The sequence below is a fragment of the Coptis chinensis genome, chromosome 5, assembly GCF_015680905.1.
Source record: "Coptis chinensis isolate HL-2020 chromosome 5, ASM1568090v1, whole genome shotgun sequence".
NCBI lineage: Eukaryota > Viridiplantae > Streptophyta > Magnoliopsida > Ranunculales > Ranunculaceae > Coptis > Coptis chinensis.
Window position 1 is genome coordinate 44,968,819 of NC_141460.1, and position 25,784 is coordinate 44,994,602.

At 39.3% G+C, this 25,784-nt stretch overlaps 1 protein-coding gene and 2 pseudogenes across 6 annotated transcripts in view; all 3 read left to right on the plus strand.

The window, feature by feature from the left end:
* The first annotated feature begins 461 nt into the window (after positions 1-461).
* On the plus strand, positions 462-10,881 carry LOC147497627 (dolichyl pyrophosphate Glc1Man9GlcNAc2 alpha-1,3-glucosyltransferase-like). Of its 5 annotated transcripts, none has more exons than XM_086560033.1 (7): positions 462-574; positions 686-734; positions 6,664-6,773; positions 7,577-7,716; positions 8,913-9,119; positions 9,579-9,816; positions 10,232-10,881. In XM_086560033.1, exons 3-7 carry the CDS (start codon positions 6,737-6,739, stop codon positions 10,636-10,638), a joined length of 1,029 nt encoding a protein of 342 aa, XP_086416159.1. In that variant the 5' UTR covers positions 462-574; positions 686-734; positions 6,664-6,736; the 3' UTR covers positions 10,639-10,881. The 5 variants fall into 5 exon arrangements, with proteins under 5 accessions (XP_086416159.1, XP_086416158.1, XP_086416162.1 ...); XM_086560032.1 differs by having other exon boundaries at positions 464-589; XM_086560036.1 differs by having other exon boundaries at positions 464-589; positions 10,273-10,881.
* LOC147497628 (dolichyl pyrophosphate Glc1Man9GlcNAc2 alpha-1,3-glucosyltransferase pseudogene) lies at positions 4,378-5,085 on the plus strand (annotated as a pseudogene).
* Positions 10,882-10,912: 31 nt separating the features above from the next.
* LOC147497629 (lon protease homolog 2, peroxisomal-like) overlaps positions 10,913-25,784 on the plus strand; it is a 28,470-nt pseudogene continuing 13,598 nt past the window's right edge. Inside the window, exons 1-6 of the transcript XR_015196861.1 lie at positions 10,913-11,009; positions 11,117-11,210; positions 11,298-11,468; positions 12,389-12,460; positions 13,232-13,440; positions 13,575-13,658. The product of XR_015196861.1 is annotated as a lon protease homolog 2, peroxisomal-like (transcript). The remainder of the gene's footprint in view (positions 11,010-11,116; positions 11,211-11,297; positions 11,469-12,388; positions 12,461-13,231; positions 13,441-13,574; positions 13,659-25,784) is intronic.

Here is a 25,784-nt window from a genome sequence, read left to right on the forward strand (position 1 = left end):
CTTTTTGAAGTCGAAGTGTGGGGTTTAATCAATTTTGATGTTTGTATTATTCGTAGATATATCACGAATCCTTTTTAAAAATTGCGTGTAATTGTTTTCTCATAATTTTATGGATCTCCAAAACATATAACCAATCTAGAGCAAATCCAACGGCTGGTATAAATTTTAATAAGGACTGATTTGTAAATAATCAAAATACTGTCCTGATTTTTAATTAACTTTGGGTACCTACTTAAAAATTGTGCTGACGTGGCCTCCTAAAATCGCATATGAGCATTTTTGTCCACTGTGCAATAATGGTTTTAGATTGATATTTCCTAACGGATCCAAAATAGATATGCCTACAGATCCGGTCCATACTTGTATTTCTGATGCACAATATCCGTCGGCAAAAAAGCCCAGGCCCGTCACAACCAACTTTTTACATATTCCAACCGGGGGCAGCAAAATTCAAGCCTCAAATCCCAAATTTCTTGTCGGTGGCTCTATTGTTATTTAGGCAAAAACAAATTTCAGTAAACCGTCGGCGCCAAGGTGAAAATCTCCCTCCTAAAAGAAAAGGAAGTTTTTTAATGTGAGCTTGAATACGGTACTTTTCAAAGCTTCAATCTCAAACACAAACTTTCCTTTTTGTTTGTAATTTGGTTTTGCCATTCTAATATTCCGCAACTTATTTTCTGTCTAGGTTCGAGTGATTATTCAATTGACCAGGACCTTCTCTATCTGCAATTGTGGTAACCTTCTCACTTCTTAATTTGGTTTAGTATGATAAAATCGATTATTTGTTTTTCCATGGCATGTTTTAATTTATTGCTGAATCAGCATCAGATCTAGGTGAGTCTGTTGCCATGCTTGTTGTTTTATGAATCTATGCTGTTTTTTTGTTTAGGCAGAAAAGAGTACAAGTCTATTTCTTTTTCTTTGAAGTTTGAAGTTTGAACAAGCTTCTTGGCTCTAGTTTTTTATTTTGGATTTTGACCCATACTTAAATAGTTTTTTATAATGAAATGTAAGTTTGTCATAACAACTCCTATAGATTTCTGAGTTAGCTAGATTGACTTCATAAACCTATAGTTAAGGATGTTGGGATAACTTAATATATTGCTCAAGTCTTTTAATATATTGCTCAAGTCTATTAATATATAATAAGAGTAACTTAATATTTCCAAAAGCTTGTTTTTGTTGCAAATAAGCTAGTCTCGTGATTTTCGTCTATAGAAATTTATTTTTAGCAACTGGTTCATCTGATTTTCTTGTGAATGTTCCTAGAATTTTTAATATATTTGAATTGATTTTTACCTTGGTAATTGGTATTAATTGCTTGGTTTTCTAGCAACTGGTTTCTTTGGTGGTGTTTGACAGATGGTTTTATTAGGATTTGATTTATCTACAAATGGTTCTTAGTTTGAGGTTCAGTTCATTGACTATATTTACTTAGATATGTATGTTGTCCATGAGGCAAGTTTAGATATAGCTAGACTAGTTATAGATGTCTTATCTTAATCCACACTAGGTTTGGCTATAAGTAATCGAAAGGATTGGCCAATGCTTTGTCACTGCAAGGTTGGATTTTGATTGGGTAAAAATCCAATCTTTAGTTTACTCCAATTGTCAATACTTGCATTGACTAGTTAAACATGTCATGTAGCTAACCTTGTACCAGTGAGAGTTTTCTTCTTAAGGAGATCTTTCATGAGTAGTAATTGATATAGAAATAATTTTATGTATTTATTGTTACTTATGAATTAGGATGCTTGCAATTGTTAACTCATTTTTCTTTCACTTCAACTTTAGAAAATAGATTAGTCAATACTATTTATCTTTTTTCATGATATTGATTATTGATATAGTTGTGACTTTAGTAGTCACGTTTAAAACCTTCAACTTTACTGTGCTATTCAACAAGTCCATTTTTAACTAAATATAGGCATGTCTATAGATTAACATTCCCACTGAGCTCGGTAATTTCTGTGCTACATGTTATGTCTTCCTGGTGTTTTTTTTTTTTTTTGTTATGTATGCCTTACTTGGTGCTAAATCATGGGTAGATTGTTGTTGGAAAATGAAGCTATTCTAGTTCTCTATCTATTGAATTCTTAGCATAAATGCATTGCATTGTATGGTGAGGTGTTTAGTATTGCATTCTAGAATACTAAATCATGGATTTATTTGATGCCTAATTATCTGATTTGGTTGATGCTCCTTACATACTAGCTTTTCTTTGTTATATATAGTGGTATGGATGCTTTCGCTTCATCGATAGATAAGAGTTGGATTTCCTTAAAATATCCAGATAAGCGTTTTATAGCTGGTTTAGAGAAATTTGTGGAGTTCACGAAGATACACCATCGTAATAAAAAGGTCATACCCTATCATACCCTATCCATGTGGCAAATGCCTAAACCAAGGCCCAGCCAAGACCCATAATGACGTCAAAGTAGATTGTTTTAGGCATGGCTTTGATGAAACATATAATGTGTAGTTCGTGCATGGTGAAGTAGCACAAAATCAGTATGTTGAACAAGGATCAAGTTTTTGTGATAATGCATATAATGAAATGGACATGGCTAATGCCCTTAACATTGTGGTGGGGGAACTTGGTGGTGATAATTTGGACGCGTTAGTGGGAGAACATAGTGAACAAAATGACTTATTTGAAGATGTTAAGTTTAGTTCTAATTTGCATAAGGCGATGAGTGAATTGTATGCGTTGGAAATAAGGACTTCACTGTTCTTAGATTTGTAGTGAAATTATTTAATTTAAAGATCACACATGAGTGGACTAACCAAAGTTTTACTGCATTGCTTCAACTATTCCAGTTGGTGCTTCCAAGTGGGAATAACACACCAAAAAATATATATCATGCGGATAAGGTAATCAAAGATTTAGGATTGAAGTATGATAAAATCGATGCGTGCAGAAATGATTGTATGCTATACTGGGGAGACTACAAATCTAAGGTTTCTTGTCATATTTGTTTGGTCTTGAGGTTTAAAACTTTAAGCATTGAGGAAAGAAAGAAAGGGGTCAGGTCTGGTGCTGCGAAGATCTTAAGATATTTTCCACTAGCAGATAGGTTAAAGAGATTATATAGAGTTGATTGGGTAGCAAAGGCTATACGTTGGCATTCAACCGGAAAGTCCCTTCCAGGTACTTTGGGGCATCCAGTTGACTCTGGGGTGTGGAAGCTAATTAATACACAATACCCAGATTTTGCTGCCGAGCCACAAAATGTCTGTTTGGGGCAAGCAATTGATGGCTTCAATCCTTTTGGGTCATTCAGCTCATTGCATAGGTCGTGGCCTGTGATGTATGTGATTTACAACCTTCCACCTTGGTTGTGCATGAAACCCCAATTCACCATGCTCACAACACTCACCGAAGGTCCAAAACAACCAGGTAAAGATATTCATGTGTTTTTGCAACCATTGGTCAAGGAGTTGAATGACTTGTGGCATGAAGGGGTAATGGTAAACGATGCATCAAAAGGAGATGTGTTTAAAATGCGGGCTGTTTTGATGTGGACAATACATGACCTTCCAGCTTATGGAAATATCTCCGGTTGTAAGACTAAAGGAAAACTTAGTTGTCTAGCTTGTGGTCCAAAGACGATTTCTTTTTGGCTTCGCAATGGAGGTAAGCATGTGTACATGAGAAGCAGACGTTGGTTGCCTACCACTACGGTTTTTGTCCGTCGGCATCTGTCGATTATTTTGTAGTGGCGGCGCCATTTGATGTATGCACTTTGAATGGTTTTATACCTATTCAAGTTAAACAACCATTTACGTACCAAACTCAAGTATTCCTTACTCACGTGTCTTCGCGTGTATGGTTAAAGTAAGGGTTTTTGTTCCAACTTAAAAAATATTATGATGATGTTGACAACTGAAATCCTAGCACCTTAGAGAACTATGTGAGTAGGGTTTTAAACTTTTTGTTTTTTTACTTCCTATGATAACTTAACATGCAAGGCAAGGTAAAAAAAAAAAAAAATTAATTGTTTAAACAAGAAACTAGAGAGAGAGGAACGTAAATGATTAATCCTACTCATGCAAAGTCTAGCTACATATTTTTAGGTTATGATCTAGTCCTTATTGTGTTGGCTTGGGATACAAGCTTTCGGGTGACCTGACGCAACATTTTTGTCTCCGAGTGAATGGGAGGAGGAATGTGGAATAGTGAAAGGAAATGGAGTTGAGCTTCAGTATTGTATTTAGGGGTGTCAAATGGGCTGGGTCTCGTTATTTTACATAGCCCATATTTTTTACTAGTATCTTTGCAGGTGGTTTCGGGATGGAACTGTGACTAGATAAGGAGATAACATGAAGAATATCAAACGACAAATCTTAATTCTATCCCTAACTTTTTAACATATTATGGAAGACCGATTCTGGTTTGAGGGCATTGCTACCTGTATAAAACTTCTTCTTATTCCCTCATACCGAAGTAGTGATTTCGAAGTCCATCGTCATTGGCTAGCTCTCACTTCTTCTCTTCCTCTCTCTCAAATGGTACTTGGACGAAACAAGTCCATGGACTCTCGATTACTTACCAATATTTGCTTATTTCCAGCGGTTTCTCTCCATTTTCGCCTATTTTGTCGATCCCAAGATTGTAAATCTTCATCAGGGTTTGGACTACAGTGCAAACTTAGTGATTTACTTTCAGAGACTTAGTGTTATTGTTTCTGATCTGTGTCTCTACTACGGAGTTTATAGATTGAGTAGAAATTTTGGGGTTTGGAGAAGGAGAATGCTTTTGGTTTTGATCGTGTGGTCTCCGCCTTTGTTTATTGTAGATCACATGCATTTTCAGTATAATGCGTTTCTTCTTGGTTTTTTGTTGATATCACTTTCGTTTTTGGAGGAAGGAAGAGATTTGTCGTGGGGTTTTGTTTTTGCATTGTTGTTGTGTTTGAAGCATTTGTTTGTCGTGGCAGCACCAGTGTACTTTGTGCATTTGTTGAATTGATATATTATCTCTGAACTATCATCTCAACTCCTGTATTCATTCAACTCCAGCCGGTCAACTAACTTTAAGAGGATGATTTCTCCAGCTAAAAAGTACAAGAGTAAGGAAAAACAAAAATAAAAAATACAGCCACAAATGCCAATACTCTTCATGCATCCCAATTATTAACACAAGTATGAATCAACGCAGTAAATCTCTTTGTTGATCAATTCCAATTATAACCCTAACCCTAAAAAAAGACAATCAGATCCACAAAATGACCAAAAAAATAAAAAAATAAAAAAATAATACCTCCTTGGTGGAGAGCTGAGAGTGATAAGGAAGGACGAAATTGACAATAAGTTTAGATGGGATAGTGTTTGGAGTAGGGGGGCGAAAGAGGTGTTTTCGGTGGATCGATATTTGGAATAATTTTCTTCCACCGAGTCCGTTGGTGGATTCGCTTCTAAATCAGTCGCAAATGATCTAGTCTTTATTGTGGTGGCTCAGGATACAAGGTTTCGGGTGACCTGACGCAACATTTTTTATTCGCTTGGATTAATTTGGGTCGGATAATAAACTTTTTTCTCTCTGAGGGAATGGGACGAGGAATGTGGAGTAGTGAAAGGAAATGGAGTTGAGCTTTAGTATTGTGTCCCGAGCATTTAGGGGTGTCAAATGGGCTGGGCCTCCTTATTTTACATAGCCCATAGGTGTAGAGGACCATGGACAATGTAAAATAGGGGTGGCAATGGATATAAGTTTTTAACATGTTACAAACTTAGAATGGATATAAGTTGAGAACGAATTTCATCACCTTTTTAGTGGTCAGTTCAACTTTTGGGTAGCTAAATAGTTTTTCCGGGGCAGTTAAATAGTATTTTTGCCAATCAGCAGTTGATGTCTTGTGGACAGCAAACAGTTGCTTGTCCACATATTTATTCTGATATATGTTTCACCCTATAGTGGTGACGTAATGCCTTGGGATGCATCTCGGGATTCTGGAGGCGTTACAAGTAGAAATTTCTCAAGAGTTGAAAATTGTGTGGGCCTTAAGGGGTAGAGGTCATTGGGTCGAGAATAGTAACTTTCATAGGCAAAAGCATACCCGGCCCATGTAGTAGTGACTGAGTTAACTAGGCCGTTGAAACTCTGAAGAGAAGGAGATTTCTATTCGGAATTATTTTACTTACTTTTTTACTTACTTGTGATCTATGTATATACCCATCCTGCAATCTCTTAACCATTTAGCAGTACAAGCTAACTTCGATGAGTAGCACCATTAAGAATTATTAACTAGGAGATTTTTCGACACGTTACATCATCCTACTGACCCAAACCACTGGAAAGCCAAACTTAGAAAGGAAATTGTGAGAGAAGGCCATTCAAGTTTATCATTAGATTATGTGTTGTGTTTGTATTAGTGAAGATGTTATCTGTAATGTGTTCTCATATAGGTTATGTACATGTTTTATAAGCGTATTCGTGGTTTTTGTGTTTCTTGTAGAGGACAAATCAAGTAACCTACTTACGTGAAAATGAACTCTCCATGTTGTAGATTCGTTCTCTCTTACACTAGTAAAGAATTTATTTTGGTAGTTTGCATATAATGAGATTTATTATGGCTTTTAGGTGTACATTATGTTTAAATTTCCTGCAAAGACTAGTATCATTCCTATTTTTTTACTGTGTGCTACATGTGATCTTTGCAGGTTTCGGGCATGAAACTGTGACTAGAATATCGAACCACAAACCTTAATTCTATCCCTAACTTTTTAACATATCATGGAGGACCTATTCTGGTTTGCGGGCATTGCTACCTGTATAAAACTTCTTATACCCTCATACTGAAGTAGTGATTTTGAAGTTCATTGTCATTGGCTAGCTCTCACTTCTTCTCTTCCTCTCTCAATGGTACTCGAATGAAACAAGTTCATGGACTCTTGATTACCCACCACTATTTGCTTATTTCCAACGGTTTCTCTCCATTTTTGCCTATTTTGTCGATCCCAAGATTGTAAATCTTCATCGGGGTTTGAACTCTGATTGCAAACTTCGGTGATTTACTTTCGAAACTTAGTGTTATTGTTTCTGATCTGTGTCTCTACTACGGAGTTTATAGATTGAGTAGAAATTTTGGGGTTTGGGAAGGAGAATGCTTTTGGTTTTGATTGTGTGGTCTTCGGCTTTGTTTATTGTAGATCACATGCATTTTCAGTATAATGCTAGGTTACATTGACACGGGCACGCGTGTCGGTATCCGACACGGATACGGGGTGTCGGATACGGCGGCATTTGAAGATTGAAGATCGACACGGGGACACGGATAGGAATAATTAATTAATTTTTTAATAATTATAAATTTATTAAATTAGATGGTAAATCAGAAATTCGAGGTAAATTAAATACAATATGTGTCCGTGTGTGTCTGACACGGATACGGACATGGACACGTGGATACGTATCCGACACAGATTTTTTTTCAAAATATGGCGTGTCCATGTAACCTAGGTATAATGGGTTTCTTCTTGGTTTTTTGTTGATATCACTTTCGTTTTTGGAGGAAGGAAGAGATTTGTCGTGGGGTTTTGTTTTTGTGTTTGAAGCATTTGTTTGTCATGGCAGCACCAGTGTACTTTGTGTATTTGTTGAGACATTATTGTAGAGGAGGATTTTTTAGAGGTTTTGGGTGGTTTTTGATGATGGGAGTGGCAGTTGGGATGGTTTTCGTTCTTGCTTTTGCTCCATTTTTGTATTATAAGCAGGTATTCACACCGTCACTCTTCTGATTATTATCTTTGGAAATTATTGACATGGTACTCAACACTAATGCTCTCAAGTTTGTTTATTTTTTCGCAATATGATTGAGATGTATATCGTTGTTCATCATAAATTTGTGTGGATATTATCTTCGAAGATGCAATTTGGTTCATTTGGTCGGATGTGTGTGAAACTTAGTTATCAATTGTTATGAATTGATGTACTACATCAGTTGCCTACTTGCATTTGCTCAAGGAAATGGGCTAATGCTACACTGTATGGAATAGGCAATGTTTTGTTGAGCTAAATAGTGAGATTATGGTAATTACTGTCAAAGTCCAGTTGTTGCGTCCGCTTACATGGTTTTAGAGCCCATATACTTCAATTGTTTAATCCATTTGTCTTTCTAATGGATGTTGAACAACTTAAATGTTTGTGAAAGGCTGTTTTGAATTTAACACCATTGATTCAACTTATAGAGGTGTCCTTGTGACTTCATGGACCTTTTGCATGTAGGACTGTACATGCCTTGCGGGGTGCCATCTTCCAAACATTAAAAATTCATAAAAAAAAGTTATTATTGGAACTTGTATTTGAAGAGAAGGACAGATTGTTTCATTAATCTCAGAGTATTTTATTTTCCAATTTATTGGTTGCTACTCTTTAGAGTGTTTGCTTTGTAAGTAGGAAGCGTTTCAATACTCCTAAGAGAATTATAGCTGTTTTACTATAACCTGCTTAGCAGTAATTGCACCAAATAGATAATTGATATACTCGTACTCGTTTTTGCTTTGGTACATGGTGGTAATGCTAGTGTGTATAAGTTGTGATGGTGGTTGATCACAAAAAAATATATATGTTGCACCAGCCAAACACGTAGATATAGACAACTGCTGACATTTGCTTTGTGATCCTGTGGTGGTTTAAACACTGAACCGATATGGCAGAAAACAGCCTCTCCAAAACGGGAATTATATACACTGATATGTTTTATATGTTCTATCTCTTGTAATTCTCATATTGTGTTGTTATAAACATTCTCCTATCCCAGTCCACAATGATGGGTTACACATTTTGAGCTATATATTAACATGAATACCTATTGTTTGTTCGGACTATGATGAAAACAACTAATTAGCCGTAATGTTCTTTTGGACATTTTCCCACTATGTAATGATTTTTTAACCTGTTTCTTTTGCAGATTGAACAAGTTATACATTGCCTGTTTCCCTTTGGTAGGGGACTCTGCCATGCATACTGGGCACCAAATTTTTGGGTATTTTACATTATTATTGCTAAAGGCTTTGCATTCATGCTCAGAAAACTGGGTCTCAACATCAAGGCACCAGTGGCTTCATTTACCGGGGGGCTAGTTGGGGACTCCTCGCCATTTGCTGTGCTTCCTCAGGTAATGCTGTTCCCATATGGATTACTTATATTCATCAGATCTTATGCGAAAACGATCAAGCATACTTGATGAACTTGGCCTCCATGGTATACGACAATACTTGTTTGTACCAAATCATGAGTTTTGTAATATGCTATTTAGATGACGGGCCTTCCGTTGGAGCTTGGTCTGAAACCATAACTTGAAATCCTGTTAATCTATCTAACAATCTTTGATCATCCCAGAGCTTGATCCATTTTGTCTTGAATGGTCGAATCATATATGTTGTGTTCATTAGTGAGACGAGTTTAGATCTTATATAAGGCTACAACCCTCCGTAATGTGTTTCACATTTACACATGGGATTGATAGGCTAGTGAAGGGTTCACATGTGATCTATGATATAGTTTTTTTTTACGTCTTTCTGGTATGCAAGTGTCACAAGCTAATCTCTCACATCTGAATGTTGTTGAATGACAGGTGACTCCATTGATAACATTCATATCAGTGCTAGTTGCATTGTCTCCATGTCTCATTAAGGCATGGAAAGAGCCCCATCGAGAACTTATCACGAGATGGGTGGCCTATGCTTATACCTGTGGTTTTGTTTTTGGTTGGCATGTTCATGAGAAGGCCTCCCTTCATTTCATGGTTCCCCTTGCGGTTGTTGCAGTACAAAGCCTGGTAGATGCGAGACACTATTTTTTGTTGTCAATAGGTAGGACTTTATGACTATTGCCATTTCTCTTGCTAATGTACTGAGTTATACTTGTGGAAGCTACTCTATTTGAGAATAGGCAATGTCGTTCGACCCTACTCTTGAATCCATTTCGATTGATTCAGAGATTAGGATGTTCTATATTTAAAGCTGGAGATGTATCCACATGTACTCACTGCTCAGTTGATTCTGATAGATTAATAACCATCCTTGCTTTGTATTACTTTACTCAGTAACTATTAGCAGAAGAGGTGTTTCTTCTTTTCATTGTTTGGTTTTGTGTTTCTTACCTGGACAGTTGTATACTGGGTTCTTTTTTTTCATATTAATTGGATTGTGAATGATAGAGAAAACAGTAGTATTTATTTTCAGTCTGCTACGACGACTGATCTTTACATTTTTCTTCTTAATGTAGTGTCCAGCTACTCATTGTTCCCTCTTCTATTTGAATCCCAGGAGTATCCCATAAAAGTGTTGTTGCTTGTTTTGCACTCACTTCTCATGTGGTCAGGTTTTACTGCACAATATAGCAAAGTTGCTGCATCAAATACATCACGATCGACAGATATAGCTGATACAAAGATCGCAACAAGTGAATTTTTTTCAAAGACTGCAAAGGAAGGTGGTGCAGCGGTTGTAGGCGTTTTTGAGATGTGTTATCTGGTGGGTCTGTTTGTTGTTGAACTATGGGGTCTTATTTTACAACCCTATTTTCTTGGCGACAGGCTTCCTTTTTTGCCTCTTATGTTGGTGTCCACATATTGTGCATTTGGTGTGATGTACTCTTGGTTACGTCAATTAAAACGAATCATGAAATCTTAGTAGCCACTAGCCACCATGTCTACTGCCGTGCTCTAGATAAGTTGTATTTGGAGTTCAAGCTCAGATATATCTGATGATTCCAATTAATCAACTGAAGATTGTGGAATGAAAATGTCCAGATCTGTTGCTTCTTGGTGTATAACAATATTCCTTATAGAACAGTAGATGTAGAAAGTGACGTGCAGCAGATATGTGGTTCAATTCCCACGTACTAATGTGCACTACTAGTGTTCGTCCCAAAAACAGTTCTGCTGGTGACAAAAAAGAATGAAAAAAAAAGAGTGGGAAAAGAGAAGAAAAGGGTTTGATTGGTGTTTTACCGGTTCGAGATGCAGCAGAAACTGCGTCTGTTAGTCCTATGTTATCTCCAGGTGAATTTTGAGGAATTTAATTGCATATATATATATATATATATATATTTTGTAGTTGTTTGTTTACGTGTTTGAAATGGGATGGGTTGTTTTTTGATGGTGTATAGGAGTAGCTGGTGAATCAGGAGAGCGGAGTGCGAAAATTCCTGTTTCCACATCTGATGGGAAAAATCAGCAGGAATTAATTCAATGGCATACGAGGTACATTTTTGCAAATTAGTAACAATTTGTTATGTGGTAGTGGCAAGTGAAGTTTGAATTGATGGGGTGATGTTTAAAATAATACAGGGGGGTTGCTGCAAGGGCGTTGCATCTCTCTCGAGGAGTGGGAAAAATCAAGTGGGAGGGTTGCATATATTGTTGTCCTTGAAGGATTATGCAGGTTCAGTGTTCAAGAACTTAGTGTCAGGGGGACTTACTACACTGCTCGTGTTGCTCACCTTGACATGACAAAAACTGGTGAGATTTTTTATTAATCATTTTCAGTACGAACTCTGTTTTAGTGAAGTCCCAAAAGTAAACACTATGTCCTCACTACTTAAAGGAAAGTTCAATGCTCTAGTATATTTTGCGACGCGTTAAATAACACTTGGTGGCTCTTTTTTCCCCTTTTCCCTTGTCTCTCGTCTTTCGTGTTAAATATATTGAAAAACTTCTGGTATACAATATGATAGAGTTACATATACTAGAGGAGAAGCCTTTTTTGTTAAGGCCACAAAAAAAATTGTTTGTTTTAAGGGTAGAGTGTAGATAAGGATCTGTGATAACGCGAGCGATTATTTTTATATAGTTTTTTGTAGTACTCTATGTAGGGCAACGGTATTGTTCAGTTCTTTAATTACCAGCCAATGCATTATTTTTTATTTATTTAATTTGTTTTTGGAATAGAGAACAAAGTAGGAAACAGACAGTTTCAGTTTTCCCCTCCATGGAAGAGATATTTACTTTAAATTTGTCTCCTGGTACTTTCATTTTTTCCGAGTTGGACCAACTAGAAAGATTGAAATTTTCTTAAGCTTGTGAAGAATGTTTTAATCATATCTTCATGTTGATAAAAACAATACAACTGGAAACAGAATGTTTACTCCTCATACCCATACTGTTTTTGTTATATGGTGGGATTCGTCAGTATTGCAAAGTCTAGATTTTTTTTGTTCTTTTTCTTTTTGGTTTCAATGCTTCCTTAGCCTCTTGCTAAATGGGAATTTGCTTTGTATTTGCATCCCCATGACTTGTACTTTCCTCTGTTTTCATTTTTGAATGGACACTTCCCTTTACCAATAAATAAAATGTAATGGATGAAAAATATAAATCTGGAACTTTATTTCAAGTCTCCGTTTGTAAAATGCTGAGATGGTTTTCCATTTTATCCTAATTAGAGATGGAGCATGCAGAGCAAGACCCAGATCTTATTGCATTATCTCGCCAATTCAAAGCCAGTTCTTGAGCAGGTGAAATGTTTGTTTTGAAAATGTGTAGTTTGGTGCTTCCTTTTCTGTTAGGTTTGAAGTTAGTGAAAATCTATGTTACATGGACACTCCATAATTTAAAAATTATCCGTGTCGGATATGTATCCACGTGTCCATGTCATTATATGTGATATACTTCAATATTTGATATGTCACTATGTTAGACACACTTCGTATCTGTGTATCTCGGATACGGATGTATCCATGTCAGTGTAATTTAGGTAAAAATTTAGCAAAAAAAGAAAAATACCAGATACAGTTTTGGACTATTAGCAATAAAATGTTCTAATTGTTTCTTTCCCTTCAAGAAAAAAGTAGGTTTTCTAGATCAGAAATTGATATCTTCATTCGATTGGATCAAACTAATGGTATTTTGGCTCTTTGCAACTTGAAATGAGATTGATTAAGGATGAAAAATGGTTTGATTAGAAATTGTGGTTAACCCAAAGATTGGTTGAATTAATTTTAAAATTGCGAAGTACATATAGAAGTAAATCTTGACAGATACTTCGTGTCAGTAGTCAAATATCTTTTTGAAACTGAAATATGGGCTGAACATTCTTGGACATGATGGGTGCTAATGAAATTTATTCATCGACAGTGGTTATACTGTCCCATAATATTGGTAGATTTACTCTCTATTCACTTTTTACCTTGAAACTATGCTCTTCCATTTTCATTTCCATGTTTCCGTCCTTCAATTTCTTCCTCTGTGCATCTTTCGCTGGAACATTTGCCTCTTTTTATCAGTAGTAACTTCATCATTTCTGCGGTGATCACAGAAACAAAAAACAGTGGGAAGGACCAAGGTGCTTCTGGAAACTGTTCCTGTACACAGACTTGCTGATATTTTTGTTGCCAGCTCTGAAATAAGCTTTGAGGAGCAGCTGTCTATGCTAGATTCAGTTGACTTGAAAGTAAGGCTGTTAAAAGCTACTGAGTTAGTTGACAGACATTAGCAGGTAAGCTTTTTGGAATAACTTTGCAGCCAGTGGTGAATCAACTCACCTGTATGTTTGCATCCAACTATTCTATGTCTATTGTCTATTCATGAATGGAGACACTTTACATACACGTAATCGTTTCCTTGCAACAGTCATTTCGTGTAGCAGAGAAGATAACACAAAAAGTCGAAGGACAGTTGTCGAAGTCACAGAAGGAATTTCTTCTGTGTCAACAGGTATGTTGTTTTGCGTACTTATTAGCTATTTCCATTTTCTTCAATTAGCAGGCATTTTATAGTATCCTGTTAATATGAGGTTTGTAGTATCCTGGAGAGGGGAAAAAAGTATTTGTAGGATCATGTTGCTCTATGGTTAATATTGTAGCATGCAGACTATACAGCACTAGAGCCTATAAGTACGACAGAGTAAAAAATGTGAAAAAAATGACATAAATTGAGAAAATGGAAACCTTATTTACACGGAACATCAAAGTTAAGGTATTTCTAATGTTTAGTGTTTACCTCATTCTGATAAACATATAACGGTAAAAACGAAAAAGAAATGAAAATGTAATACGATGCTTCACGGTTATTTTATTAAAGTTCCTTACTCCAGATAACTCTTTGCTTCACTTCATTCTAGTGTCTGCATATAATGCTTTTGTTCACTTCGAATTATATTTGAACTTGTATTTGGTCAAGCTATGCCTATTCTTGAAACAAATAATACGAACAATACGTCTAGAGAAAAAAATCCTGAATGGAGCTTGAATTGATGCACACGAATAGAAGTGTGAGCTGATGCAATGACTAGAACTAGAAGTGGCAGAAGACGGAGTTTTGCGGTGGTAGAAGGTAAATCTTTTGAATTCGAATGGTGGAATAGCTCTTCTGATAGTGTTGAGGTGAGTTTGACGGAGCGTGGAGGCAAAGGGGTGTTTCAGTGTTCCACTTCTCTAAAAGGAGCAAGATGGCTTGGCAGTTTCCTCTGTCAATGCTCTCTGAAATCACCAAACAAGGGAACTCCAGTTTCTTTTTGGGATGGTCATATAAAGATGATTGGGTCGGTGTGTACTAACAGAAGGGGCGACTTCATAAACTTGTTGATGATTCCCAGAGTCAGGCAAGGTAGACTTAAAACCTTATGCTTTCCTGCCGGGGTAGATAGAGAGGGTTGGGCTGAAGTGGGAGCGACATTGACAAAGTTGTTGGAACCCACCAACACGCACCACAACACCAGACCACATTTTGAAGGAAGGGTTTCAAACCCTCTTTTAGCCCAAACACAGAATGATCTAACTGCTACGGAGGTTACTAGCGGCGCAAACCGAGCCTGGGAAAATGTACGACCTATCATAAGAATAAGATCTAACCGAATGGTGTTGAATGCCTCTTGGTGGTCCTCTACTGTGCGGTGTAAATCATCAAGAGGCATCCTTGACTGGAGATGGGTAGAGCAGAATCTTATGGATGTGTGCAAACCAGCAAATTTTAAAACTATGGAAGGGGGAGAAGCAATTGCTTTCTTTAACACTGAACAGGAAGCGGAGAGATTAGTTAAGATGCCACCACTGGAGTTCTGGGGTGGTGAAATTCAGTTTAGTAGATGGAACCCTGAGGTGGGATCAATCCCCAATGTTGTCTTGCTAGCAAAGGAGGCGAACATTAAATTCTTTGGAGTTCCCCTACACTTGAGAAATTGTGGAATAGCTGAATTATTGGCCAAGGAGTGCGGTCAGATGGTGAAAATAGACGAAGAATCTCTCGACTGGTGTAGCTCTTATATAAGGGTGAAAGTTTTTTTTTTTTTTGATCGGTAAATAGATATTTCATTGATATAAAAATATAAAAACATAGAAATAGTAGGATGAGGTATCCTTACATTGAAAACTAACTAAAAGAAAGAACAACATCAAATGTACACAAAAACAGAAAACACCGTTCTCAAATCAAAATATCTTCCCATCTACACACAAAGTGCTCAAAAGGAATGTTACTAGTTTCCTCATGAGCTTTGGCCCAGAAAAATAACAGCCCTTTAATTGACATGATTACTTCCTCCAAAGAAGCCACAACTCCCTCAAAAGTTCTTCTATTCCGTTCCATCCATAGGCCCCACAAAACCGCAAAAGGAATCATTCTCCATATACGTCTTCCCCTTTGAGATTGCATATCTGAAGACCACGAGGCTAACACACCTTTCACCGAACCTGGACTGACCCATGACCTACCTGACCCCTGAATGAGAAAACACCAAACTTGCCAAGAAAAAAGACACTGAAGGAGGATATGATTCACTGACTCACCATCTTTCAAACACAAAGGACAGACGTTGACTAATGCTTCCTTGAAATGTCTCTTTCTAAGATTATCGACTGTTAAGATTTTACCCAAGGTTGCACACCATACAAAGAAAGTGACCTTTAAAGGAACTTTGGACCCCCAAATAACACGGCCAGGAAACAAGGTGTGTCTGAGAGCCCGAGGTCTGTTATGGGAACTCAAGGCATAATACCAAGATCTGATGGAAAATTTCCCCTTCTTATTGATTGCCCAAAGACGTTTATCTTTGTCCGGTCTCACAGGTGGGATGGACTCCAGCATGTCAGTAAGAGCTACCACACTCACTATATCCCTGTCAAAGAGAGCTGTATCAAGTCCCATGTTCCAAACCGTATTACCATTATCAATCCTCATGAACGAGCGAACTGGCTGATTTTTCAAAACAGATAAGGCATATAATCTCGGGAAAATCCTAAATAATGGCCTATCACTGATCCAAACATCCTCCCAAAACCTGAAACTCTCTCCGTTTCCTAAGACATATCTAATGTTCTTATGAAACTCCTCCCAAACTTTTAAAATGCCTTTCCAAACCCCGCACCCATAAGGACTCGTAACAGGGCCACTAAGCCAGCCTAGATGTCTCTCCCCAAACCTCGATGCTATAACCTTTCTCCAAAGGCTATCTCTCTCTTCCCCGAATCTCCACAACCACTTACCTAGCAGCGCCACGTTAAATTCATGTAAGCTCCTAATACCTAGGCCACCATTCCGTTTAGATTGGCACACTAAGTTCCAAGCCACAAGATGATATCTATGCCTCTCTTCAGTATCATCCCATAGAAAATCTCTAATGATCGCCTCCATTCTATGTGATATACTGAGAGGCATGTGAAAGAGAGACATATAATAAACAGGAAGGCTAGACAACGTGCTCTTGATCAGGATGATCCTATCACCATAAGACAAGAAGCGCCCCGTCCACCCCGCTAGTTTGTTACTAAATCTCTCAATCACCTTATCCCAAATAGCTTTCGACCTATACTTCACTCCCAAGGGAAGACCCAAGTACCTCGTAGGCAAGGTGCCCACCTCACAATCTACAGAGGAAGCAAGATGGTTCAGATTGTCCCTCTGACCAACGCCATAAATCGTGCTCTTACCCATGTTAACCTTAAGACCTGCATACGACTTCAAAACAACACAAGAGACCCCCGAGAAATCTAAAGCCGATCCAAATCGCGTGCCTTTAAAAAAACCACCGTATCATCCACAAACTGGAGATGAGAAACTAAAACCTGCCCTTGACCCACTCTGAAACCCTCAATAGCCCCCAACTGATTCGCTTTGTCAATCATCTTACCAAAAACTTCCACAACTAGAAGGAGCGAGGAGGAGATAGGGGATCTCCTTGTCTAATACCTCTGGAGCTCCTAAAAAAACCAGCCGGGGACCCATTAATGAGAATAGAAAAAGAAGCCGACGAGACGCACCTTCTCACCCAACTCCTCCAACGCACACCAAAACCCATGCGTTTCATGATATAATCAAGAAAGTCCCAATTTACATGATCATATGCCTTGGTCAAATCGATCTTACACACAATCCCAGGATCTTTTTGCGTAATCCTATTATCAATAGCCTCATTTGCTATCAACACTCCATCCAAAATCTGTCGCCCAAAAACAAACGCCCCTTGTTCTTGAGCGATCACCCGAGATAACACTTTCTTTAGCCTAATCGAAAGAACCTTAGATATAATCTTATAGGCACTCCCAATAAGACTAATGGGACGCAAATCACCAATATTTTCAACGCCTTTCTTTTTAGGGATGAGTTTCACAAAAGTGCTGTTAAGACTATGAGCTAAAAAGCTAGTCTCATGAAAATCTTTTACCATCTCCATAAAGTCAATATGCACCACATCCCAAACTTTTCTAAAGAATTCAATGGGAAAGCCATCCGGACCCGGAGATCTATCACTTTTAAGACTTTTTATGGCTTCCCAAACCTCCTCCTCTAGTATGCCATCCTCTAAAGCTTCTCTTTCCACATCCGGTCAAGATTATCAACAAAAGGTCTAACGGGGTGTGGTTCGGTATACAATTTCGAATAGTAATCAACAACCTTATCTCTGAGATTATCTTCTCCGCTCACCTCTTTTTCCTCTATAACCAATCTATCAAGATGATTATCTCTTTGTCTGGCTTTGGCACAAAGATGAAAAAATTTAGTATTAGATTGGCCCTCTTTAATCCATCTAACCCTCGACTTGCATCTCCAAGACATTTCCTCTAGATAGGTGACCTTTTCAAAATTCCTTTTCAACTCCTGACGAAAGAACCTCTCCTCCCTTGCAAGAATGCCTTCCTCTTCCTTCAAATCTAGAGTTCTTATCTCACTCAAAAGTTTTTCTTTTTGCCTTTCAAGCCTGCCAAATTCATTTTTATTCCACACTTTGATTCTATCTTTCAAGTACCTTAACTTTTTGGCGAAACGAATACTTGCCCTATCCCCAATCTGCTCCACCTCCCACCATTCTCTAATCTTTCCGACTAGGTTAGGGTCCGAGAACCACATAAGCTCAAACCTAAACGGTGTGGGTCTGCCCCTACCCATCTCTTTCACCAAGCTTAATAGGATGGTGATCGGAACTTCTCGTGACTTTCAGAACCACAGATTGAATTAAGGCGGGGCCATTCCTCTTCCCACTCACTTTGTTAACCAAAACTCCGGCCCGGTTTGGAAAGAGTCGGAACCTCTGTATTACTAGACCAAGTGAACCTACCCCCCGCAAGAGGGAGATCAATGAGCTCACATCTCCTCACAAAATCATCAAAATCTCTCATATGATGGGAAATGCGACATCCTCCTTTTTTCTCATGAGAGAATCTAATCACATTAAAATCTCCAGCAATACACCACGGTCCACCACTACTAAAGGCGTAAACATCGTCAAGCTCATTCCAAAAAGAGGAAAAGTCTTTGTTAGAAGGCCCATAAACTGCGGTGACAAGTTTAGAACTCTCCTCTCCCGAAAACTTACACAAAATAGAGACTGAAAAAACCCCAACTAGGTTATCAAAAACCTCCACCTTATCCTTGTCCCAAAGGATGCACACCCCACCTTTGGATCCCACCAAGGAAGCTCCACACAATCAATATTATGGATACCCCAAACCTCTCCGGACACACTCGAGAGAACTTGTTAAGCTTAGTCTCTTGCAAAAGGATCATGCTAGGTTTCTCCTTCCTAATAACCTCTTTTTATACCCCGGCTTTTTTTTTTTTACCCAAACCCCTCACGCGTTCCAAGTAAGGATTTTATGATTCATTAAAAACAGGTTTTCTCCCCCTTCCTAACACTACCCTCAAGCACTTCTTCTCCATAGTTCACGAAGTTGCAAGCCTAAGAAGCTCCTTCGATGCTCTTTTACCCGACTCCTGTAAGATTTCTCCTTGTTTTTAGTAGAGTTCTCTTTATATTGACTTCCCCTACTCTTTTCGCCACTCGATTAACTTCGATCCGTTTTGACTAAAGAAAAATAGATTTTGAGGAGGCCTAAGGCTTCCACTTCCCTCCCTTCATAACGATAGCCCCCGCTAATCGAATAAGGTCGTTAGAATGCTTGGACAACCAAACTGAAGTAAAACCTCCTCGGTTTCAGCACCTACCTCTACCATCTCTAAAGGTGTCCGGATCTAAAGGCTGATCAGAGATAAGCTCCTTATCCTGATAGACCTCCCTTTCATACAACCCCACTGGATAAAACTCTGCAGCCAATTCCCCGACATTATAAGCCTTATCTATTTCGAGAGACCTCACAACCATCTCCCTGTTATTGCATATATTTATACCAGATTGCACTTGTTGAGGAAGGATTGATAATGATAGTCTCGGTCTGTTCAGAGTTCGAAACAATTTTCTCCGACAAGGCTAGAGTGAGAGAGGAAGCTACCACACTTCTCTGTTTGAATTCCTTCCCCACTGATTTGACCGGGGCATTATAATCATTTCTGGCCAAACAAAGAGGGGAAACCTGGTCATGATAGAAGATGGAATTAGTAGGATACTCAAAACTATGATTAAAATCTAAAACAATAGAAGGGCGGACAGAAAAAAGACTCCCTGGACTTAGATGGGATACTACATCCGATACCGGTGAAGGTAAAGTTGCCTCCATAGTCTCCTCTTCCATAATTTTCTCAAAGTAGCCCTCTTCATACATGATTCTGTTCTCCATATCTTCCCAAATCCTGTTCCAAGCCTTCTCTATCAGAGTTTTTGTATAGTCATCTATCTGCATATTATTTTCATCCTGAAACGCAATCTCGAGATTTCCCTCTTCTATGTTCCTGCCCTGTGTAGCCTTTGCACTGCTACCCCTTACAAGGCATTGGTTATTCAAAGAAGATTCTGCTTGCATATGGAGATCCAGAATAGAATTCGCCTCCTCCCTATCTCTAGAAGAATGCGGGGACTCGATCCCTTCTGGTTTGTCACTCTCAAGGTACCTTTTCTTCGATCTAGCATCTTCTCCAATCTCCACTCCAGCCTCTCTATCCACTGCTCCTGCCTCGCCGGAAAGTTCTAATGTCGTGTATGCCTCTCCCTCTGAACTTATCACCATTATCTCTCCCTCTTCATGTATACAGTTAATTGTTTGAAGAAAAGGATGGTCTCTACTTCCATTGGGGGCATAGCGTGCAGTCTGCATCATCTCCTCATACTCATTGAAACAAAAATCCTGTGAACCCTGAACAGAAACCCTCTCCTCCTGGACTTCCGCCTCTTCTGAGAGTGGAGCAAACTTGTTTAATCCCAAAGGTACCTGCTCTTGCCGGTGGTTAGTGGACTCGTTCCCCTGAATAGTCTGGTCTCGGCCCACTATTCCAGTAGATATAATCCCTGGCCATGTTCTGTTACTAAGTCCTCTGTCTGAGTAAGTATTAAGGGCTTGGGCTAGGTCCTGGGCCTGGGCATGGGCCTGGCTAAAAAGAGGCTGGTCCTTATCCATCTCATCAGATCCCCCGTTTCTATAATTTCTCCTTAAACTTTCGTGAAGACTAGGGAAGAGATAAGAATCAGAAATTCTGGTGGTAGGAGAGGCCACGTGACTATTACCAGCTGGGGCCATGATATTTTCTCTCTCCAGAAGATTCTCCTGTTGCACCTGCGCCCTACTATTAGAATTTGAAATAAGTTGACCTTCCACTTCTGTATCATATTGACCCCTGTCATTTTCTCCTCCATTCAAACTTATTCCCTTTTGACTCAAAGACGCCACATCAGCCCTCTCTCCAGAAAAGTGATCTGAGTTTCTTCTAGCCTCTGTGCTCCTGGTAGTGGCTCCTCCATCTGTATTTTGGACATTACCCATCTCTGCTGATCCAATACTCCTCAAGAGAAGCTCAGAAGGTTCTAAATCTATAAATACCTTAACGATTTTACCTTCCACCTCTAGATTCACAGATCTGGGGATGTCTTGTTTGCTCAATTTTACCGCTGCTAATAGACCGATCTGGTCTGTGATGATGCAAATCAAAGATTTAGCTCCTGGGATGATGCTCTTCAATTTCTCAAGAGTCTTTGGGGTCCAAAAATCTAAATTAAGGCCCCACAATGATACCCATTGAGTAATATTCATGACTTCATCTCTTTCTCTTGCTGGATTTCTAGAATTTCTTTGTAATGCTTCAGCAAAAGACACTCCTTGAATCACCCTGCTAGCACCAGGTTCTCGATCTGCCAAACTTTCTCCATGGCCCCTTCTCATCTCCATGAAACTAGGTCCAGCAGTTGTTCTAGCTAAGCTTTCAGCAAAGAGTCTCCAACCCTCACGCTCTCTACCTTCTGGAACAGCCAAGTGTTTAGCTTTACCTCTGCGAAAGTAAACTGACACTAGCACATATCTCCCTGCCCTGTTTTCTCTGCCAAACAATGTGATGATCCTACCTCTGAAGGTGTTCCTGAACCATACTCCGTTATCAAACCCGGATTCCCCAAAAGCCCTAAAGCTTTGAATGACCCAGACGGCCTCATCCAGTTTGAAAGCCACATTTGTACTCCACTTCTTACCCACCTCAGAAACTCTAAAGGAGGATGAACTCACCAAAGTCTCAAACACAAATTTTTTTGCTTCTATAGTAATATGCTTTGACATGGTAGTGGTAAAGTTCACTTACATATGTAATATTACCATGTAGGAAGATGATTATTGCATCTTCTCAAGTACTTCGTATTCTTAACGTGGAGGAAAGGGGGTACGTGTTTCCTATTTGGGTGGTGATTGAGCTCGATGGCGGTGAAGAAAGGCCATTTCCCAGTGGGGAAGAAGAACTGTTCAGAGAGGATGACCAGAATAGGATCTATGAGGTGGCAGTTTCCAGGATTGAGGGTGGACAGGCGGACCAAAGAATACCTCTGGAGTCCCCATCGGGTCCAAGCCACCATGTAGTCTCACCTGCATGCTCTAGTAATCACGTGGATTCATCAGTATGTCATGACAATCACGTGGATTCACCAGGCTCACAAGAGATACGAGGGGGAATTTCCTTGAGTTCAAATTTTGAATCTGTTTGTGATGGGAATGTTATTCCCACACCATATAACGCTAGAGATGGGACGTGTGACCCTATGCTTCTGACAGATGTTGCTCATATGGTAGATGGACAGAGAGAAGTTTTAGAAAGTGGGAGTACTAGTTCGATTGTTGGGTTGGACCTAGCACAAACTATCAATGATGGGCCAGAGGGACCAGTTAAGAATGCGGTTGTGAGTGGCCAGGCCAATGGGGCTCGAAGAAGGATGCATAATCCACCCAGCAGGGGAGTCAATAGATATGATGAGTGGGAACCGTTTCCTTGGTCCAATGGGTTTTTGAGGTGGAAAGGCCTTTGCAGGCCCAGCAAGAACAGAAAGAAGTAGAGGGGTGTCGGACCCAGGCCCACCAGTGGTGTTTGAAAATCAGATTTCTCAGCAACAGGTTAGCCAATTTTCTTTTGCTCCCCCACCAGCACACGAGAGGGAGTCACCACCTATACAGTCTAATCCTTCCACTCCAGTGCTCGAAGTAGGAGAAAAATCCCAGCCGGTGCTTCGTTCATTTTCGGATCTAAGGAGAGAACTAGAAGATCAAAATCAGGTTGAGGGGGTCAACACTTCACAGACTCACTCAATGGATGTCGGAGTTTTGGCAGGAAGATTATATAATTGCAAGAATTTGGAAGATATCAATGACTGGATAAAGTTTATGGTTGTCCCGATAGCTAGAAATTTGGGTATTTCTTCTCAAACAGGAAGAATGGGGTTGGAAAAACTTTTCGGTGAGTTAGCGGAGGAAAACTTTATGGAAGCGAACAAGTTGAGTGGGGAATCGAGCGTACACAATGGGGTTCAGATAAGGGAAATGGACGTTGATCATGTCGATTAAACTGATTTCTTGGAATGTAAGGGGTCTTGGTAATGATGAAACTTGTAATAATGTGCAGAGGGTTATGAACGAAAATAAACCTATTGCTTTCCTTGTACAGGAAACAAAGTTGGGAATGGATTCAAATATAGTGCTCGAGGATCTGTGGAGACATCCGTGGAAGTATATTCATGTACCTGCTATTGGTTTATCAGGGGGTATTGTTATTGCTTGGGACTCAGATGTAATGGAAGTGTTGGATGAACTACACGGGGCATATTCTCTTTCTGTGGAATGTACTATGAAGTTGACTGGTTTTTCTTGGCTTTTGACAAGTGTGTACGGTCCTAATGACGACACTAACAGGCATCATTTCATGGAAGAACTCGAAGATGTAAGGGCGTGGTCTCAATTGCCGTGGTGTCTGGGAGGGGACTTTAACCTTGTCCGTTTTAGTCATGAAAGGGCTGGAGGATGTAGAATCACAAGGCCTATGCAATTGTTCGATGATTTTGTTACAAGGAACTGCTTGATTGATTTTCCTTTGAATGGTGCACTTTACACATGGTCCGATAGAAGAGGTCTTAGCCGCATTGATCGTTTTCTTGCATCCATTGAATGGGATAACCAGTTTTCGAATGCAAAGGAGTTTGCACAATCCAAGTTTATTTCAGATCATAGGGTGATAGTTCTGGACAGCTCTCACTCACAAAGAGGCCCTATTCCCTTCAGATTTGAACTCATGTGGTTTGAAGACCCTACGCTGATTACTCTCATGGAGGAGTGGTGGCTGTCCTTTTCTTTTGAAGGCTCTCCAAGTTTTGTTTGGTGGTGCAAGATTAAAGAATTAAAGAACAAGTTGAAGGTGTGGAACAGGGAGTGCTTTGGGAGAGTGGATCAACTTATAAAAAACTTAGAGCGAACCTTAGATGAGCTGGATCATAAAGAGGAAGTATCATCTTTGTCTTCAGATGAGGAGGTTCATAGAGCGAACCTTAGATGTGAACTACAAGTATTGATGAGAAAGGAAGAGATTTCTTGGCGGCAAAAATCTCGAACGAAGTACTTTAAAGAGGGGGAAAGTAACACAAGTTTCTTCCATAAAACCGCCAATGCAAGAAACAAGATCAACAGTATCAATAGCTTAATGATCGACGGCAGCGAGGTCAGTGACAAAGACTGCATTAGAGAGCACGTAGCTGAATACTATGAAGCTCTCTACTCGGAAGACCCATTAGTGAGACCGGAATTAGATGCACTAGAGTTTAATGTGTTATCAGAGGAACAAACAAGGGGGTTGGAAGCAGAAATCACTGAAGAAGAAGTGTTGACAGCTATCTCTGAACTAGGGGGTGATAAAGCACCTGGGCCCGATGGTTTTCAGATGTGTGTTTTCAAGAAGTGTTGGCATTTTCTAAAAGACAATATCATGGCGGTGTTTAAAGAATTTCAAGATCATGCAACTTTGGATAGAAGAAATAGCACAACTTTTATCACACGAATACCTAAGAAGGTGGGCACCCTTTCACTCACGGATTTCAGACCGATAAGTTTGGTGGGAGGTATCTATATGGTAATTTCCAAGGTTCTTGCAACCAGGCTGCGTGTTATACTGACATCTATTATTTCAATACAACAAAGCGCTTTCATAGGTGGTAGACAAATCTTGGATGGGCCACTGATTGCGAATGAATGCATTGACACTAGGCTGAAGAACAAAGAGAATGGCATTCTATGTAAGGTTGATATTTCGAAAGCCTACGATCATGTAAACTGGTCTTTTCTGGATTACTTACTTAAAAGGATGGGGTTCGGCGAGAGATACCGGAATTGGATTCATAGGTGCATTACTTCAGCTTCTTTCTCTGTTCTAGTGGATGGCTCACCAACCGGGTTTTTCAGAAATCAAAGGGGTTTGCGTCAAGGTGACCCAATATCGCCATTTTTGTTCAATATAGTAATGGAAGCTCTCACAAAGATGGTTACGAAAGCAATGGCTTTGGGCTACATAAAAGGTTTCAAACCAGCAGTTAATGGTCCAGAGATAGCAGTGCTTCAGTTCGCCGATGATACTTTGTTCTTGATTGAAGCTTCAGTGCCGCAGTTGCTTGTAGTCAAAGCTCTCCTTCTCATTTTTGAAGCAGTTTCTGGGCTGAAAACCAACATGTCAAAGACTTCGATATTCGAAGTGGGTAAGGTGGATAACATGAATTCGTTGGCACAAGTAATGGGATGCTCTATTGGGATTTTACCATGTCGGTACTTGGGGCTACCACTAGGGGCTAATTACAAGAATAGGAAGGTGTGGGAACCAGTTATTGAGAATGTACAAAGACGTCTAGGAGGATGGCGTAGTAGAATGTTATCTAAAGGTGCAAGGCTGATCCTAGCCAGTACTGTTCTTTCTAGTCTGCCTATATACTTTGTCCTTATTCACAATTCCAAAAAGCGTGGCTGAAGTGATTGAGCGACGGATTCGGGATTTCATATGGGGTTCTATAGAAACTCACAGAAAGTACCATCTTGTCCACTGGAAAAAGGTTTGTGCATCTAAGGAGGAAGGTGGTCTGGGGATCCGAAGTTTAGTAACAATGAATCAAGCTCTTAAAGGTCGTTGGTTATGGAGGTACTTAATGAAAGAGGGTTCCCTGTGGCGTGAAGTGATTAG